This window comes from Cebus imitator, unplaced genomic scaffold, assembly GCF_001604975.1.
Source record: "Cebus imitator isolate Cc_AM_T3 unplaced genomic scaffold, Cebus_imitator-1.0 Scaffold126, whole genome shotgun sequence".
In the NCBI taxonomy this organism is placed as follows: Eukaryota; Metazoa; Chordata; class Mammalia; order Primates; family Cebidae; genus Cebus; species Cebus imitator.
This window is the reverse complement of record NW_016107441.1, coordinates 3,247,579-3,267,052: the sequence shown is the minus strand read 5'-3', so window position 1 is coordinate 3,267,052 and position 19,474 is coordinate 3,247,579. Positions and strand designations below refer to the sequence as shown.

At 36.7% G+C, this 19,474-nt stretch overlaps 1 protein-coding gene across 2 annotated transcripts in view; it reads left to right on the top strand.

Annotated features, from left to right (window-relative positions):
• Window positions 1–19,474, top strand: part of FAM114A2 (family with sequence similarity 114 member A2) — a 45,018-nt gene that overhangs the window by 1,657 nt on the left and 23,887 nt on the right. The window contains exons 1-8 of one of the 2 annotated variants that reach the window (XM_017540533.2): window positions 1,206–1,340; window positions 2,643–2,866; window positions 3,195–3,294; window positions 3,669–3,761; window positions 8,227–8,318; window positions 9,499–9,633; window positions 10,458–10,616; window positions 11,254–11,377. In XM_017540533.2, the coding sequence (XP_017396022.1) occupies window positions 2,657–2,866; window positions 3,195–3,294; window positions 3,669–3,761; window positions 8,227–8,318; window positions 9,499–9,633; window positions 10,458–10,616; window positions 11,254–11,377 (913 nt within the window). In that variant the 5' untranslated portion in view covers window positions 1,206–1,340; window positions 2,643–2,656. Of the gene's footprint in view, window positions 1–1,205; window positions 1,341–2,642; window positions 2,867–3,194; window positions 3,295–3,668; window positions 3,762–8,226; window positions 8,319–9,498; window positions 9,634–10,457; window positions 10,617–11,253; window positions 11,378–19,474 lie in introns of those variants that run through there. The other variant, XM_017540532.2, reaches the window with a different exon arrangement.

Here is a 19,474-nt window from a genome sequence, read left to right as displayed (position 1 = left end):
TTAGACAGAGTCTTGCTCTGTTGCTAGGCGCCAGGCTGGAGTGCAGTGGTGCAAGCTTGGCTCACTGCAACCTCTGCCTCCCGGGTTCAAGCAATGCTCCTGCCTCAGCCTCCCAAGTAGCTGGGACTATAGGCACATGCCACCACACCCAGCTAATTTTTGTATTTTTTAGTAAAGACGGGGTTTCACCATGTTGGCCAGGATAGTCTCTGTCTCTTGACCTCGTGATCTGCTCTCCTCGGCCTCCCAAAGTGCTGGGATTACAGGCGTGAGCCACTGTGCCCGGCCTATACCCATATATTCTAAACTCCATAGTGTTGTCTTAATCTATCTTTCTAGCTTCATGCCTCCACATTGTTATTCTCCCTGCTGTGGTAACTACTCCCTACTGTAACTGTCAATATTCCATAGTCAGACGTTAAGCCTTTGACTATGTCCATATGTTGTTTCCATATCCTTGAATCCTCTCATTGGCATTATTGTCTTTCAAACTCGTAAGCATCTTTTAAGGCAGTTGTTGCAAACTCAGATGCCTACAGAGGTTAATCAGGTACCACAATTTGAGTGAAGTGGATTTGGGTGGGGATTGTAGAGAGCTGGAGAGCAACTACCCGGGCTAAAAGGGCCCAGCAGCTATTTGGCACAAGCATGATTACAAAGTTGAATATGGGCCCAGTGTTGCTAGATCTTTCAATTTTACAAGTGAGAAGTTGAAAACTTATATTTTTATATGAAGTATGATTTCTAAACGTTGGCAACTTATTTTCGCAAAGTTTACTGTGCAGGCCAAATAAAAACATCTGTAGGCAGGAAATGGCACTCATTCCCAGTTTATGACCACTGCTGTAGGCTTATTTCAGGTACTTTGTTCATGAATTACATTCTCTAAGTCTAATGGAGTTCTTTTTGTTTTTTTCAGCATGTTGTGTGTTGGATGGTCAGGCAGGGATGTTTCAGTGTTTCATGTGTTGTACTGAATGCAGCACCTCAAATACAGTGCTGCATCTAGCCTGCCTTAGTTTTAATATGCTTTTCTAATGCGTTAGAAATATTTTGATGGCATGGGTTGGGTCCAATTCTTCACTTAGTACATATCAGTACGTACCTGTGGCGTGTGTGTACATAAGTGTGAGATCTATTGATTTCTACCCTGATAATTCTTGATTATCCTGGAAACTAATGTCTGTTCTTTGTGGAAACACCAATAGTACCTTGGCTTTAATTGCCAAAGAGCTCTGCATCTGGAAGGAATTGAATTGAATAACATTGGTATGCAGAAGTTGACCTGACGTAAATCCTATCTGATGGCTTGAATTTCATAATGTCCTGGAAAAATTGAGGTAGGAATGATTAATAACTAATATGATTTTAAAGGACAATCAATAATAGGAAAAATTGATAAATTATATCTCATTAACATTAAAAACTTGCTCCATGAAAGGCCCTATGAAGACAATTAAAAGATTGCCTTTAAAAGCTGCAGACTGGAAAACAATTTGCAAATCACATACTATACAGAGGACTTGAATTTAGAATATAGGAAGAGTTCAAAATTCAACAGTTAAAAAGAAACCTCATTAGAAAATGGGCAAAAGATACAAAGATATTTCACTGATGAGGATATGCAGATGGCATATTCACCCATGAAAAGATGTTCAACCTCACTAGGTCTTAGAGAAATACAACTTAAATCCACAGTGAGATATCACCACACAAGTGTTAGAATGGCTCAAATAAAAAATAGTGACAGTGCCAAATGCTGGCAAGAATGCAGAGAAATTTGATCACTTATACATTGCTGGTGGAAATGTAAAATGGTATAGCTAGTTTGGAAAAGAGTATGGCAGTTTCTCAAAACTAAACATGAGCTTAACCATATGACCCAGCAGTTGCACTCTTGGTCATTTATCCAAGAGAAATGAAAGCTTATGTTCCCACTAAAACCTATACATGAACTTTTATTGCTGTTTTGTTTATAATAGCCCCAAACTGGAAACCAATACAGATATCCTTCAGTAATGGGTAAATTGTGATACATCTATACTATAGAATACTACTTGGAAATAAAAAGGAAGGAATATTGATACACACAACTTAAACGGATCTTGAGGGGCTTGTGCTGAATGAAAAAAGTCAGTCTCAATAGGTAATATGCTGTATGATTTCATTTATATAACATCTTGAAATGACAGAATTACAGAGAGGGAGAACACCTGTCCATCACAGAGATCAGTAGTTGCTTTGGGTTGGAAGTAGTGTGAGAAGTGGTTATGACTAAAAAAGGATAGCACATGGGATCCTTGCGATTGAACTATTCTATATTTAGATTGTGGTGGTAGTTGCACGAAGCTATACATGTGATAAAATTTTATAGAACTAAATAAAAATGAGTATGTGTAAAACTGGTGAAATCTGAATGAGATCAGTGGATTGCATCAGTATCAGTTTCCTGGTTGTGATATTTGTATCAGTTTTACCATTGAGAGAAACTGGATGAAGGTGTATAGTATCTCTGTATTATTCCTTATACTTGAATGTGAATCTATGATAATCTAAAACTAAAAAGTTTAAACAAATACTTTATACCAAAGAAGCCTATATAAATGTGTGTTTTTTGGGCGGCGGGCCTTTCATTTTACCAGGTGATGTTCTAATCATGTCAGATAAAGGTAGTATTGAGACTCCACTGCTAACTGAAGCAGCCCGCATCCTTAAAGATAGAAACTGTGAGCCAGCCAAGAATTCTGAGTCTGTTGACCAAGGTGCCAAGCCAGAGAGTAAATCAGAACCTGTGGTTTCTACTCGGAAAAGACCAGAGACCAAACCTTCCAGTGACCTTGAGACTTCCAAAGTTCTCCCTATTCAGGTATCACAGACTGCAGACTAAATAGAGTATCTATTAAAATATTAAGATTTAAAATGTTGGGGCTAAAAGAAATTTGTCATAAATACCAATTTAGGATTGCATTTATTTCTTTCTCTTTGCAAACCTCAAATATAGTCATTTCAGTTCTATAAATGCCTTTATGAGTAATTGTTTTTGCTATGTGGTACTGACTGTCTGCCAATCAAGCAATACATTTCTTTAGCTAAATAATATGTATTTGTTCACCATGCTTTTGGCTAGTAATTAGACACCTTGTCTGTACATGCTGATATTAATTTTTTCATTTTTCTTTCTACTGGGAAATTAGGATACTGTTTCCAAAGATGTACCCCAGACCAGATGGGGTTATTGGGGGAGCTGGGGCAAGTCCATACTCTCCTCAGCCTCAGCTACAGTGGCCACAGTAGGTAAGATCATCAGTCAGTTATTTTTTGTGTGTGTTTTATACAGATCTGTGTTGCAGATGACTTTATTAATAATTCTTCTTCCAGGCTTTGTAGTTTGAGGATGCATTAGTAATGATGGGCTGATTTATACTGCCACTAGAGTTTGTAGCATTTCCTCATTAGAATGTTAAGTCTAGGAATTATTACTGTAAACTTATTCTTTGTTGATGAATCAATTTTTTTTAAAGGAGGTAATGCCAAGATTAGTTATGTATTGTCAAAATAACATGCCTTCTAGTCATAAATGATTTAAAAAATCTTTAGGTTTGATTTTTGGTTTGTTTCTTCAGTTTTGGTGACTAATAGCAAAAAAACGTTATCATTTTTCTCATTAGGACAAGGTATTTCAAATGTCATCGAGAAGGCAGAGACTTCCCTTGGAATCCCTAGTCCCAGTGAGATTTCAACTGAAGTCAAGTATGTAGAAGGTCAGTATATAGAAACATAAAGACCTAGAATTATGAATTGAAATGGAACAGTTGAACTAATTTTTCAGTAGGTATTTATTGGACATCTGATACTCAAGGTGTTATGGGACTGTGGTGAGAAAGAGGATTTAGAGTCTTTAGATCCCTGTTAGACATCTATGTCCTTTAACTTCTGATGTCTCTTCACTGTACTTTCCACATCTGAAATAGGATGGTATTTTATATCTCAAGTGACTGTTATAAACATTTAACAAATAAGGCCATGAATATACAATGTAAAAGTTGCTTAGCATTTTGCTTTGCATAATTGAGTAAGAAACCAATAAGAGTTAGCCGAATCTGCACCCTAGATCAAATGGGGTTATTGGAGGAGCTGGGGCAAGTTCATTCTCTCTGAGTCTGTTGTGAAACAAGAAACATATTTTAATGTATTGCTTTGGGGGTGTATTCTTGTGTTTGGATTTTTATGAAGACTAAGTTTAATTCTAGAGGCTTGCCTTAATCAGACAGGAAACCTACTCTCAAACCATGAAAGCTAGAATTATAACCAGAAATCAAAAGGGCCTGGGACCAGAAAATAGGAATCTTTTTAAGGCCTGGTTTGCATTCTTCATCTCTCATGGGCTTTATTGTCTCTCACTCTTGTTTCTTTTTGCTGGCCTGTCTCAGTTTTTTTCTTGAAGCTGACTGACTTTTGCTGCTTATTTTCCTCAGCTCCAGCTTTATATTGAATCCTGGCCTCAGTTATTTCCACTTCTGAATTCCTAGGTGAAAGAATTAGATTGGTCTAAACTTGGGTCATATGTCCATGGATCAGTTATGGCCAGGAGACAAGGCACATTGTATAAACATGGCTGCAAAGGACTATGTATGTGAATTGGAGGCACCATTCTTAGTGATGCCTGCATCAGTTAAACTATTTTAGCTGCAAGTAACAGAATATGTAAATGAAAGAAAATGTATTTTTCTCAAGGACTCTAGAAGTAGGCTGTTCCAGAGTTAGTTTAGTGGCTCTATGATACCAATGTTCTGGGCTGGCTTCTCTACAGTATTCTTTGTTGATTTCTTTATACTTTCTTTATGGTTGTCCGGTAATAATACAACTCCAAGTATAGTGTTCTAAAACAACCATGCTCAAAGTCGGGAATGAAGTAGATGGGAAGTGTCATTTCCCCTCATGCATCCCTCCTTCTTTAAAGAGGGGAAATGTTTTCCAGAAGTCTCAAGCATGTTTCTTCTCGAATGCCATTGCCTAGAACAGGATCTCATGTTCTTGATGTAGCAGCAAGAGGTGCTGAGAGAGTGAATCTTGGGCGTTATGGGACACCTCAAGATCAGGATATGCATTTAGCAGGCAAGAAAAAAGGGGGTTAGAAGTGGCTTTGAATATCTAAACAGCAGCATCTTCATGGCATTGAAAGATGTCTACCATAGAGAGCCATGTTTTAAGAAGGGAGTTGAAAAACTGGGTGAATCCTAAAGTGGGCTAGATAATGTAAATCAAAAAGTATCCGAGACAGGTCTCAATCAAGTTAGGGGTTTATTTTGCTAAGGTTGAGGACGCACCTGGTAAAAAGGAACACAAACCACAGAAGCAATCTGCCTTTCATACTATTTTTAAAGAGGGTCTGAGGACTTCAATATTTAGGGGAAAGGAAGAAAAAAAAGGGAAGGGTAGATAAAAGGGGCAAGTGGTTGCCTTCTTTTGAATCTTTGATCAGTATTCACTGAATCCACATTTTACGGGTAAAAGGAAAGAGCAGAGGTAGAGTCAATTATGTATCTGTCTTATGCTCAGCAAATTGGCAGTTTACATAAGATAAAGTAAATGTAGAGTAGCTACCTGTGGAAGCATCTGGCCTTATGTGTGGCCTTTCTGCTTAGGAACAAAAGGAAAGGCAGTTTTTTGTGTAACTTAGCTTTCAGGTTAACTTTTCCCTTTGGCATAGAAAATTTGGGGTCCTGACATTTTATTTTCTTTCACAGTAGTGAAACGTCTAGAATTAAAGTCTTAGAAAGTTGAAGGAATTATAGATATTGAATCTGGTAATCTGGAGAAGGGAAATTAAGAGAATATACTGGTCCTTTTCATAACTCGGAAGACTTAGCATGGAGAAGGTGATTTAGGTTTATTATTTATGGTTTATGGGGAGAGAACTAATAACTAGTACCACTCAGTGCAAGTTATATGGAATTAAGTTTTAGTTTAATAAAAGAGTTTAACAGGGAGAACTTTCCAGAATTGCAATGGACTGCCTTTTGATACTAAGCCCCTGGTATCTACTAAAGTTCCTGAGGAAGGGGGTTGATTCCTCTGCCAAGGATGTATCTTGTAGTCAACATGTGTCTTTTGAGAACTTTTAGATAAGCATAGGCCACTGATGGAAATCATTGATCATCTGTTAGGGATTTTTTTGTCTTCCTTTAAATGGTGCTGTCTTCTAGTTTCCTTCTGTTGGCAGGCGGTTAAGGTATCTGCAACTTAAATTGATGCTTTTAAGTTTTTTTTTTTTTTTTTTTTTTTTTTTTTTTTTTTTTTTGAGATGGAGTCTCACTCTGTCACCCAGTCTGGAGTGCAGAGGTACAATCTCAGCTCACTGCAACCTCTGCCTCCTGGGTTCAAGCTGTTCTCCTTCCTCAGCCTCTCAAGTAGCTGGGATTACAAGCATGCATCACATCTGGCTAATTTTTGTATTTTTAGTAGAGGTAAGGTGTTGCCATGTTGGCCTAGTCGAGTCTCAAACTGCTGACCTCAGTGATCCTCCTGCCTTGGCTGGCTGGCTTCCTTCCTTCCTCCCTCCCTCCCTCCCTCCTTCCTTCCTTCCTTCCTTCCTTCCTTCCTTCCTTCCTTCCCTCCCTCCCTTCCTGTTTCTCTTTCTTTCTTTCTGATGGGGTTTCATCATGTTGGTAGTCTGGTCTTGAATTCCCGACCTCAGGTGATCTGCCCGCCTTGGCCTCCAACGTGCTTGGATTACAGGCGTGAGCCACCGTGCCCGGCCTTGGCTTCCTTTTAAAGTGCTGGGATTACAGGCATGAGCGAGCTGCCAAGCCTGGCCACGGCATTTTTTTAAAAGCTTGTTTAGGGTGAGTCTAGAGTAGCTTTTACTCTAAGTACTATTTATCTCTACTGCTAAGGCTTGACTCTTCTGAAGTCTCTACCTTAATTCCCAGGTGTTTAATAATGTCTCTGTTTTGGTGGGCTGGAAGTCAAATGTCTCTCAGCCTAGCATGAGCTCTGGGGATTGTTTAGCTTACAGCTCTGTGGTAGTTCTTTGTACAGATTTATGGAGTCTCCCAGTGCCAGAGCAGTGTAGTATTTAAGCAAAAATACCTAAACATGTCTTTGGGCATGCCTATGCAAATTCATATCTCTTTAGCCATGTGGCTTCCTTCTCTGTGGTTTTTGATCTGTAAATTCCAGTTGCTTTAGCATTCCCAGATTCCAGTCTCTATTTCTTCCACTCATACTGATTACCATGCCCCACTTGGGTTTCTCTTCCATCTGTCGTGGCCTGGAAAGCTCCTCTATATAGAAAGCCAAGCCAATTGTAAGATTTATTTATTTATTTTTTTCTTGTGTGAACCAAAGCCTTGTACTGCTTATTGTCCTATGTCTGAAGACAGTTGCTTCTTATATATTGTCCAGTTTTTCAGTTGTTGTAACAGAAGGGCTTATCTAATACCATGGCTGGAAGTGGAAGTCCTCTCTATAACAGAGTATTTGATAATACTTAAATTATTTGGTATAATGGTTCTTTTCTTGTGTGAGATTTTTAAAGTTAATAGATTATTTTTTTGAAACATACCCATTTTCATATGTCCATTTGATTTTTATAAAATAGACTGGATTTTTAAAAATCAGGTTTATTGAGTTATAATTTACAAACAGTAAAATTTATTCTTTTTAGGTGTACAGTTTTACATGTTTTGACCAATATATATATACTTCTGTTTATACTGTGTAATCATAGTACACTGTGATTATACAGATATAGAAAACATTCTATATAGAATTATCAGTACAGATATATAGAATGTTTTCTATATCTGTATTGATAATTGGGACATAGAATGTTTTTATTATCCCAAAAGAGTTCTCTCATTCCCGTTTGTAGTCACTCTGTTCCACTTACTCTCAGTTCTTAGCAATTACTGATCTGTTTTCTGACCTTATAGTTTGACTTTGTCCAGAAGAATATATAATTGGAATCATACAACATATAGTCTGTTGTATATATCAGCAGTTTGTTTACAAAACTGGATTTTATTTTTGAAATGAAATAAAAATGAAAACTGTCTATCAACTTTTATTTTAGAATAAGCAAATGGTTTAAAAAGATAAAAAGGGCTAAGAACTTGTGTGTAGGAAACAGGGTCTAGTTTTAAAAATCTCACATAGATGCTAATAAAGCAAAAGAGTTAAGGGACCTCTCCTTCATGTTTACACATCTCCTTCCTCTTGTAGGAGAGACAAATGCCAAAGAGAATGAAAACTCCTCCCCAGTGGCCGGGCCATTTGGTGTATTCTCGACCATCTCTACTGCTGTTCAGAGCACAGTAAGTAAGAAAGTGCAAGGTGGCCTGTTCCATTCCATTATAGTAAAGGGTTTGCATATCTTCCTGTCTCTCTTCTTTGCATGGTCATGTAGACTGATTACTTTTAAAGGGGTTCAAGCCACTGAAGATCAGTCACTTTGATCTTATGGGTGGAGTGAATGCTACTTGAAAACTTTCATGAAAACAATAAAGAAGAAAGTAAGAAATAAAGGAGTAGCAATAAATAAGGGAATAGGAGTTACAGAGAGCCAATAGACATTTTATGGATTAGGAATTCTTAATTTGGAGGCCCTAGAAAATGTCTGCTTTACAAAAATATTTTTCTCATAATTGCATTTTTTAGACAAAGCGGAAATGTGATCTTTATGACAGATATTTGCAAAACTGTGATTAAAAACATTCGTAAAGGATTATCTAGGAAGCTAAAAGTCTTTCCTACGTAAGGATAAATAGCTAGTTTTCATTTTAACTTTTTATTGAAATGTACGTGCAGAAGAATGAAATAATAAGTGTTGTTGGAATTTTCAGTGTGAAATACCCAGACTAAGAAACAGTGTTACCGTACGTCAGATCCCCCCACCATCTTGTGTCCTCTCCCCGTTTTCTGTGCCTTCCTCTCTTCCATTCTCCTGCACCATGAGAACCATAATCCTGACTTCTGCCATCATAGGTTAATTTTACCTGCATTTCAGCTTTATATAAGTGGAATTAGATATATAATAATCTAGCTTCCTTCAGACAACATTATGTTTATATAATTTATGGTGCAGTTTGTGTGGTAGATTCAATTTTCTTTGTTATATTTCATTGTGAAGCTTTGTCACATTTTATTTGTTCATTCCACAGTTGGTGAGCATTGGGGTAGTTTTCAGTTTGTAGCTATTACAGACAGAGCTGTTATGAACATTTTTGTACATGTCCTCTGATGAACCTCTGTACTTATTTCTGTTAGGATGTAACCATGAGTGGAATTGCTGGGCCATGCACCTGTAGTAGATATTGACAGACAGTTTTCCAATGTGGTTATACCTATTTACATTCCCACAAGCAGTGTATGATTGTTTTATTTGCCTTACATTCTTACCAATGCTTCATATTGTTAGCCACTATTTTTATATAATAAAAATATGCAGATTTGTGTTCTCAATATTGTTGTAATGAGGTTGCATGTGTTTTCTAGGGAAAGAGCGTTATCAGTGGGGGTTTGGATGCCTTAGAATTCATTGGAAAAAAGACAATGGATGTGATAGCAGAAGGAGATCCTGGATTTAAAAGAACCAAGGGTCTGATGACCCGAAATGCTACACTATCTCAGGTACTGATTATCTTTATCTGTTTACCTTCTGTTTCTGTTTTGTTCTGTATTTTTGCCTTTGTTTACTTGGGACCTTGTGTTGTCTTTGGAAGAATTTTCAATAATTTTTTTATTAAGGCATGTTTTTGGGGGTCAGGGAGGGATCATTGAGAGCTCTAATGCTTACAAAAATACCCAGCTATTTGTTCCTCCTCTTTCCTTTCTGCAGGAGCCTTTCATCAGTGCAGTGCAAAATGCTAAACCCTGTCAGGTTTTTTTTTTTTTTTTTTTTTTTAAAGTAGATTAATGTTTAAGTCATTTTCAGCAAAACACTTGGTTCCTTGGGTGTTATTTACACTGTCTAGGATCAAATTATGTGGTCGTCCGGTGGCTCATGTCTTTTATCCCAGCCCTTTGGGAGGCTGAGGCAGGCAGATCACTTGAGGTCAGGAGTTTGAGATCAACCTGACCAACACAACGAAACCCCATCTCTTCTGAAAATACAAAAATTAGCTGGGCATGGTGGCGTGGCGTATACCTATAATCCCAGCTATTCTGGAGGCTGAAACAGGAGAATAGCTTGAACCCGGGAGGCAGAGGCTGCAGTGAGCAGAGATCGTGCCACTGTACTCCAGCCTGGGTGACAGAGCGAAACTGTCTCAAATAATTTGTGATCTTTTTTCTTTCTGCAGCTCCTGAGCCTACCAGATTTGAATTGTAATGCCAAGAATGAAAGGGCAATCCTTTGTACTGTAACCTGTCTCAGTTTTGCCTCCTTCAATTCTCAAAACTGACCCTTGAGCTGTCATTATTTGCTACAGTGTAACGCCTCTATCTCTTTTTAGGTTTTACGAGAGGCGAAGGAGAAAGAAGAGATATGGACCGCCAATGAGGTTACCGTGGAAACAGACAAGAAAACTCATTATGGGCTACTCTTTGATGAATTTCAAGGCCTTTCACATCTGGAAGCTCTGGAGATGCTTTCCCGAGAAAGTGAAATAAAGGTAATTCCAAGCCAAAATCTCAACTGGAAAAAGCCTTCAAGTAAAAGAATGCTTCACAGTTTTTTTTCTCTTTGTACATTTGGAAGATGAAATGTATTTTTGATAGAAACTTGAGATGCCCTGGAAATACTACTACAAAATAAATTGAAAAACTAATGTTTGATTGAGCTAATTGCTAGAAATAGAATTAGTCAAGTATTAGTTCTGTAAATTTAAACAAAAAAGACAGATTAACAGGTCATAATAGGACATTTGTTATTTTTCCTTCTTTTTTTTTAAGCTGCTTTGGCTTAGGCTGGCAAGAAATCTGTTGACTTGAGCTGCCAATTTGTGTATGGTTACCTGTTAGCTTTTAATTGATTCAAGATTATCTCATTTTTCTGTGATTTCTAAGCTGTTGTTAAGCACTAATAATTTCCAGGCATTTCTGGCTGGTATTACTTTTAGAAGTACAGATTCTCCCTACCTGCATGTCATAACCAGCCTCTTGTGTTAAGGTTCTTATGGAATAACTTGTGCTGGCTGGTGAGCTCATAATTTTGACTTCAATTTGATCTCCGTCTAGTCTCTTCCCTATTTGTGAATGTTTTTCTTTTCTTTCATGCTCCTACAACATTTTATTCTTATGTCTATCCAGGTGAAATCTATCCTTAATTCTCTAAGTGGAGAAGAATTAGAGACTCTAAAACTTGAATTAGAGCAACTCAAAGAAGCATTTTCTCTAGCAGAATTTTGTGAAGAAGAGGAAGAAGAGATAAAAGGTAATATGAAAATTTAGTGTCTAAGTGGAGAGGATGCAGCGTGTTTGTATGCAGTGCATTGCTGTTGAAATAAATTATTTGCTGTCAGGTTACACTGGCTTGATTTTACTTTTTTAGTGAGGTGTTTTTTTTTTTTTTTTTTTGGAGACAGAGTCTTGCTCTGTCGCCCAGGCTCGGGTGCAGTGGTGTGATCTTGGCTCTTCAGTGAGATTTTTTTATGCAAATAATCTGTGTAAAATTCCTCTGCAGTCTTGCACCTGACCAGGCATTGATGGGGGCAGTTGGCCTTATGCCCATGTCTCCCTGCCTCCTTCCAACCAAACTCTTTGTGGCTTCTCAAAGTCTAATATTGCAACTCACTTCTTTGCCTGTTTTTCAGTTAGATAGCTGCTCTCGTGAGATTCTTGCCTCAGTTTGACTGATCATTCATATGAGCTTTTATATTCCTAGGTACTTTACCTCTGCCTCTTTGACTCTTGTAACTCCTGACTCTGTCTTGAATTGAGGCATGCAGGATGGCAATTATCTAAAATGTGGGTGTTAGTTTGTCTTTTTTTGTTTGGAAAACTCTTACACTATATTTTAATAGCTGCATTTCTCAGAAAAGTGCCACTTTTATTTAATCTTGTCCTTGATGAAGCAGTAAAAATTATTAATTTTATTAAATCTTGACCTTTAAGTACACATCTTTCAAATATTCTGTGTGATGCCTACTGAAGTATGATGGTTGTCTCAGGAAAAGCACTTATATTATTTGAGTTGTGAGCTGAACTACATGCCTTTTTCATGGAATACTATTTTTACTTGAAAGGATAACAGTCACGTAGACTATTCAGAATAGGATATTTGGTACACATTTTCCTGAAAATTAATGAAGAGAGCCTTTTCTTTAAGGAAAGTAACTAACTTATTTGTGACTCATGATAAAAATTTAAATGAAGGTTAAAACTTTATAAAATGCATTTGCTACTGTGGTGAGCTTGACAGCTTTCCCGTGCTTACAGACTCTGCTGATGAAGTTGGTGGTGATCATGTTTTAACAAATATGATCTGTGTTTTAACAAATATGTTTTGACAAACATGATCACTTTTTGATATTTTAGAGAGAACTGTGACGACATTTGGAAAATCTGCATAACTCAGAGAACTAATGTTTTCTAAGTGTCAGATCACCATGGGTAAAAGAACTAATAGATTTTAATTTAGAGTACAAAATTTTATGATATGGTTTCAGGTATATTGCAATATGGTTCATTACAACTAATTTTTAAGAAATGACCACTTGTTGAGTTTTGGCATGATATTAAAGTATATTAATAATTATCTGAAGAGGCTACTGAAATACTTCTTCCCTTTCCAACTATCTATCTTTGTAAAGTTGGATTTTTCTTCATATACTTAAACAAAGCAACATAACAGACTGAATATAAAAATAGCTAAGAGAATTTAGCTATCACCTGTTAAGCCAGACATTAAAGAGATTCAACCATAATGTTAAATGGTGGCACTATTCTCACTAAAATTTTTTGTTTTTGAAAAATATAGTTTTTAAAAATAAAAAGTATGTTATTTATGTTAATAAGTAGTGTCAGTTTACTATTTTTAATGAATTAATAAACACTTGGTTTTATATATAAATTTGTATATGTATATGTGTGTGTGTATATATATATGCATATGTGTGTGTATATACACACACATATACATACATATATATACACACACACATATACATATACAAATATGTGTATATACACACACATATACATACATATATATACACACACATATATGTGTATATATAGTGTACATATATACATATATGTGTATATATATATTTATGTGTATGTGTGTATATATATATTTATATATATGTGTGTGTATATATATATAACTTACACTAAAAAAGCTATTTGATGTTCTCAAAAAGTTTTAAGAGTACAATGAGGTCCTGAGACCAACATGTTTGAGAATTACTAGATTAAATTACCTAAACTGCAATGCTTTTAAAAATGTCTCTGATTGCTTTTTAGAATTGTACATCTTTATTTCTTTCTGTTTATTTATCTGTTCATCTTTTACTTCACTGTTAGTGAGCTGGCTTCTGATATCCTCTGAATCTCATTTGTTTTTCTATTTCTAATCTGTGGGTGAGAAACCAGATAACTAATTTTATTCAAATTGTCCATTAAGAGCCAAGAGCTCTGAGTGAGGGTCTTAAGAGTCTTTCTTGTGACAGAAAACATAAAGTGAAGTATGTGGATTCTCTACAAACAGGGACAGTTTTTTTTCTTTTTCTTTTAAAATCAGTTAAGGAGAGGAAATATACATTTGTATCATTTATAATTACATAGTTATCTTTACTAGTGCTCTTTGTCTTTTTTTGTTTTTTTTTTCCAAAGTTTTTTTACTTTCATAGGTTATCGGGGAACAGGTGGTGTTTGGTTACATGAGTAAGTTCTTTAGTGGTGATTTGTTAGAATTTGGTGCACCTATCACCCGAGCAGTATACACTGCACCCAATTTGTGGTCTTCTATCCTGCACCCCCTTCCCATCTTTTCCCCCTGAGCCACCAAAGCCCATTGTGTAATTCTTATGCCTTTGCATCCTCATAGCTTAACTCCTACTTATGAATGAGAACAGATGATGTTTGGTTATCCATTCCTGAGTTACTTCGTGTAATAGTCTCCAGTCTCATCCAGGTCACTGCAAATGCTGTTATTCCTTTTTATGGCTGATTAGTATTCCATCGTGTGTGTGTGTGTGTGTGTGTGTGTGTGTGTGTGTGTGTATCTGTATCACAGTTTCTATCCACTTGTTGATTGATGGGCATTTGAGTTGGTTTCACATTTTTGTAATTGTGAATTGTGCTGCTATAAACATGCATGTGCAAGTATCTTTTTCATACCATGACTTCTTTTCCTCTGGGTAGATACCCATTAGTGGGATTGCTGGATCACATGGTATTTCTACTTTTAGTTTTTTTAAGGAATCTCCACACTGTTTTCCATAGTGGTTGTTTACATTCCCGCCAGCAGTGTAGAAGTGTTTCTTGTGCACTGCATCCACACCAACATCTATTATTTTTTTATTATGGCCATTCTTGTGGGAGTCAGGTAGTATCACATTGTGGTTTTTATTTGGATTTCCCTGATTATTAGTGATGCTGAGCAATTTTTCATATGTTTATTGGCCATTTGTGTATCTTATTTTGATAATTGTCTATTCATGTCCTTAGCTTACTTTTGATTCGTTTATTTTTTTCTTACTGATTTGAGTTCATTGTATATTCTGGATATTAGTCGTTTGTCAGATGTATAGATTGTGAAGATTTTCTCCCACCTGTGGGTTGTCTATTTACTCTGTTGACCCTTTGGCCATGTAAAAGCTTTTTAGTTTAATTAAGTCACTGCTATTTATCTTTGTTTTTATTGCATTTGCTTTTGGGTGCTTGGTCAGGAAATCCTTGCCTAAGCCAACGTCTAGAAGGGTTTTTCCAATGTTGTTGTCTAGAATTTTTATAGTTTCAGGTCTTAGATTTAAGTCCTTCGTCCATCTTGAGTTGATTTTTGTATTAAGGCGAGAGATGAGGTTCTAGTTTCATTCTCCTACACATGACTAGCCAATTATCTTAGCACCATTTGTTTAACGTTTTTGTTTGCTTTGTCGAAAATCAGTTGGCTTTAAGTATTTGGGTTTATTTCTGGGTTTTCTATTATGTTCTGTTGGTCTATGTGCCTATTTTTATACCAGTACCATGTTGTTTTGGTGACTATGGCCTTATAGTAGAGTTCGCAATCAGGTAATGTGATGCCTCCAGATTTGTTCTTTTTGCTTAGTCTTTCTTTGGCTGTGTGGGCTTTTTTTTTGGTTCCATATGAGTTTTAGGATTTTTTTTTTCTAGTTCTATGAAGAATGATGGTGGTATTTGATAGGAATAATGTTGAATTTGTAGACTGTTTTGGGCAGTATGATAATTTTCACAATGTTGATTATACCATCGATGAGCATGGGATGTGTTTTCATTTATTTGTATCATCTATGATTTCTTTCAGCAGTGTTTTGTAGTTTTCCTTGCAGAGGTGTTTCACGTTCTTGGTTGGGTATATTGCTAAGTATTTTATTTTTATTTTTGCAGGTATTGTAAATGGAGTTGAGTTCTTGATTTGATTCTCTGCTTATTCACTGTTGGTGTATAGAAGAGCTGCTGATTTGTGTACATTAATTTTGTATGTGGAAACATTGCTGAATTCTTTTATCAGTTCTAGGAGCTTTCTGGAGGAGACTTTAGGATTTTCTAGGAAAGCAGTCATATTACCAGCAAACAGCAACATTTTGACTTCCTGTTTACTCATTTGGATGCCCTTTACTACTTACTCTTGTCTGATTGCTCTAGCTAGGACTTTCAGCACTGAGTTGAAGAGGAGTGGTGAAGTGGGCATCCTTGTCTTCCATTTCTCAGAGGGAATGCTTTCAACTTCTCCCCATTCAGTATTATGTTGCCTGTGGGTTTGTCATAGATGGCTTTTATTACATTAAGGTATATGTCCCCCTTGTACGCTGATTTTTTTGAGAGTTTTAATCATGAAGGGATGTTGCATTTTCTTGAATGCTTTTTCTGCATCTATTGAGATGATCATATGATTTTTGTTTTTAATTCTACTTATGTGGTGTATCACATTTATTGACTTGCGTTTTTTTTTTTTGAGACAGAGATCTGGCTGTATTAACGAAGCTGGAGTGCAGTGGTGCGATCTCAGCTCACTGCAACCTCCACCTCCTGGGTTCAAGCGATTCTTCTGCTTCAGCCTCCTGAGTAGCTGGCACTACTGGCATTCACCACCATGCCCAGCTAATTTTTGTATTTTTACTAGAGTTGAGGTTTCATTATGTTGGCCAGGATGGCCTCAATATCTTGACCTCATGGTCCATCTGCCTTGGCCTCCCAAAGTGCTGGGATTATAGGTGTGAGCCACCACGCCCGGCCCTGACTTGCATATGTTAAACTATCCCTGCATCCCTGGTATGAAACCCACTTGATCATGGTGGATTATCTTTTTGATATGTTGTTGGATTTGGTTAGCCAGTATTTTGTTAAGGATTTTATGCTCATCAGGGATATTGGTCTGTAGTTTTCTTTTTTGGTTATGTTCTTTCCTGATTTTGGAATTAGGGTGATACTGCCTTCATAGAGTGATTTCGGGAGGGTTCCCTCTTTCTTTATGTTGTGAAATAGTGTCAATAGGATTGGTACCAATTCTTTTTTGAATGTGTGGTAGAATTCTGCTGTGAATCCATCTGGTCCTGGCCTTTTTTTATTGGTAATTTTTTTTTTTATTACCATTTCAATCTTACTGCTTGTTATTGGTCTGTTCAGGTTATCTAATTCTTCTTGATTTAAGCTAGGATGGTTGTATCTTTCCAAAAATTATCCATCTTCTCTAGGTTTTCTAGTTTATGTGTGTAAAGGTGTTCATAGCAGTGAATGATCTTTTATATTTCTGTGGTGTCAATTTTAATATCTCCCTTTTCGTTTCTAATTGAGCTTATTTTCTCTCTTCTTTTCCTGGTTAACCTTGCTAAGTTTCTATTAATTTTATTTATCTTTCCAAAAATCAACTTTTTGTTTCGTTTATATTTTGTAATTTTTGTTTGTTTGTTTCAGTTTCATTTTGTTCTGCTCTGATTTTGGTTATTTCCTTTCTTCTGTTGGATTTGGGTTTGGTTTGCTCTTGTTTCCCTAGTCCCTTGAGGTATGACCTTAGATTGTCTGTTAGTGCTCTTTTGGACTTTTTGATGTAGGCATTTAGGGCTGTGAACTTTCCTCCTAGCACCATCTTTGCTGTATCCCAGAGGTTTTGATAGCTTGTGCCACTATTGTCATTGAGATTGAAGAATTTAATTTCCATCTTGATTTCATTTTTGACCCAGTTTTCATTCAGGAGCAGGTTATTTAAGTTCCATGTGTTTGCATGGTTTTGAAGGTTCCTTCTGGAGTTGATTTCCAGTTTTATTCCACTGTGATCTGAGAGAGTAGATGATATAATTTCCATTTTCTTAAATGTATTGAGGCTTGTTTTGTGGCGTATTATGTGATCTGTCTTGGAGAAAGTTCCATGCACTGTTGAATAGAATGTATATTCTGCAGTTGTTGGGTAGAATGTTCTGTATATATCTGTTAAGTCAGCTCTTTCCAGGGTATAGTTTAGATCCATTGTTTCTTTGTTGTCTGTTTTGATGACCTGTCAAGTGCTGTCAGTGGGATATTGAAGTCCCCCACTATTATTGTATTGCTATCTATCTCATTTCTTAGGTCTATTGGCAATTGTTTTATAAATTTGGGTGCTCCAGTGTTAAGTGCATAATGTATGTTTAGGATTGTGATATTTTCCTGTTGGACAAGGCCTTTTACTGCTATGTAATGTCCCTCTTTGTCTTTTTTAACTGCTGTTGCTTTAAAGTTTGTTTTGTGTAATATAAGAATAGCTACTCCTGCTCACTTTTGGTGTCCATTTGCATGGAATGTCTTTTTCCACCCCTTTACCTTAAGTTGATGTGAGTCCTTATGTGTTAGGTGAGTCTCTTGAAGGCAGTAGATGGTTGGTGCATTCTTATCCATTCTGCAATTTGTGTGTCTTTTAAGTGGAGCATTTAGGTCATTGACATTCAACGTTAGTACTGAGATGTGAAGGTCCATTTTGTTCATCGTGCTGTGTTGCCTGTGTACCTTTTTTTTTTTTTTTAATTGTATTTTTGTTTCATAGGTCCCAAGATTTATGCTTTAAATAGGTTCTGTTTTGTTGTGTTTCCAGGATTTGTTTCAAGATTAGAGCTCCTTTTAGCAGTTCTTATAGTGCAGTTCTTGTACTGCTGACTTGGTAGTGGCAAATTCTCTCAGCATTTGTTTGTCTGAAAAAGACTGTATCTTTCCTTCATTTATGAAGCTAAGTTTTGCTGGATACAAAATTCTTGGCTGATAATTGTTTTGTTTCAGGAGCCTAAAGATAGGGCCCCAATGCCTTCTAGCTTGTAGAGTTTCTGCTGAAAATCTGTTGTTAATCTGATAGGTTTTCCTTTATAGGTTACCTGGTGCTTTTGTCTCACAGCTCTTGAGATTCTTTCCTTTGTCTTAACTTTAGATAACAAGATTACAATGTGCCTAGGTGATGGTCTTTTTGTGATGAATTTCCCAGGTGTTCTTTGAGATTCCTGTATTTGGATATTTGGATGTCTAGATCTCTAACAAGGCTGGGGAAGTTTTTCTTGAGTATTTTCCCAAATGTGTTTTCTAAACTTTTAAATTTCTGTTCTTCCTCAGAAACGCTGATTATTCTTAGGTTTCATCATTTAACATAATCCCAGACATTTTGAAGGCTTTGTTGTATTTTCTGATTCTTTTTTTTTGGTCTTTTTTGGAATGGGTTAATTTGAAGACCTTGTCTTTAAGCTCTTAAGTTCTTCCTTCTGTTTATTCAGTTCTATTGCAGAGACTTTATATAGCATTTTGCATTTCTGTAAGTGTGTCCATTATTTCCTGAAGTTTTGATTGTTTTTATTGCATTGAGTATTTCTCTCCTTACTTCTCATATCATTTTTTTGATTTCCTTAAATTGGGCTTTGCCCTTCTCTCGTGCCTCCTTGATTAGCTTAATGACCAACCTTCTGAATTCTCTCTCAGGTAAATCAGGGATTTCTTCTTGGTTTGGATTCATTGCTGGTGAGCTAGTGTGATTTTGGGGTGTGTTAAAGAACCTTGTTTTGTCATATTACCAGGATTGGTTTTCTGGTTCCTTGTCATTTGGATAGGTTCTGTCAGAGAGAAGGTCTAGGGCTCAAGGCTGTTGTTCAGATTCATTTGTCCCATGGGGTGTTCCCTTGACGTACCACTCTCCCCCTTTTCCTAGGGATGTGACTTCCTGAGAGTTAAGCTGTAGTGATTGGTATCTCTCTTCTGAATCTGGCCACACAGCAAGTCTCCCAGATTCTAGTCTGCTACTGAGGGTTGTCTGCACAGAGTCCTATGAACTGTCTGTGTGGATCTCTCAGTTGTGAATACCAGCACCTGTTCTGGTGGAGGTGGCAGAAGGATGAAGTAG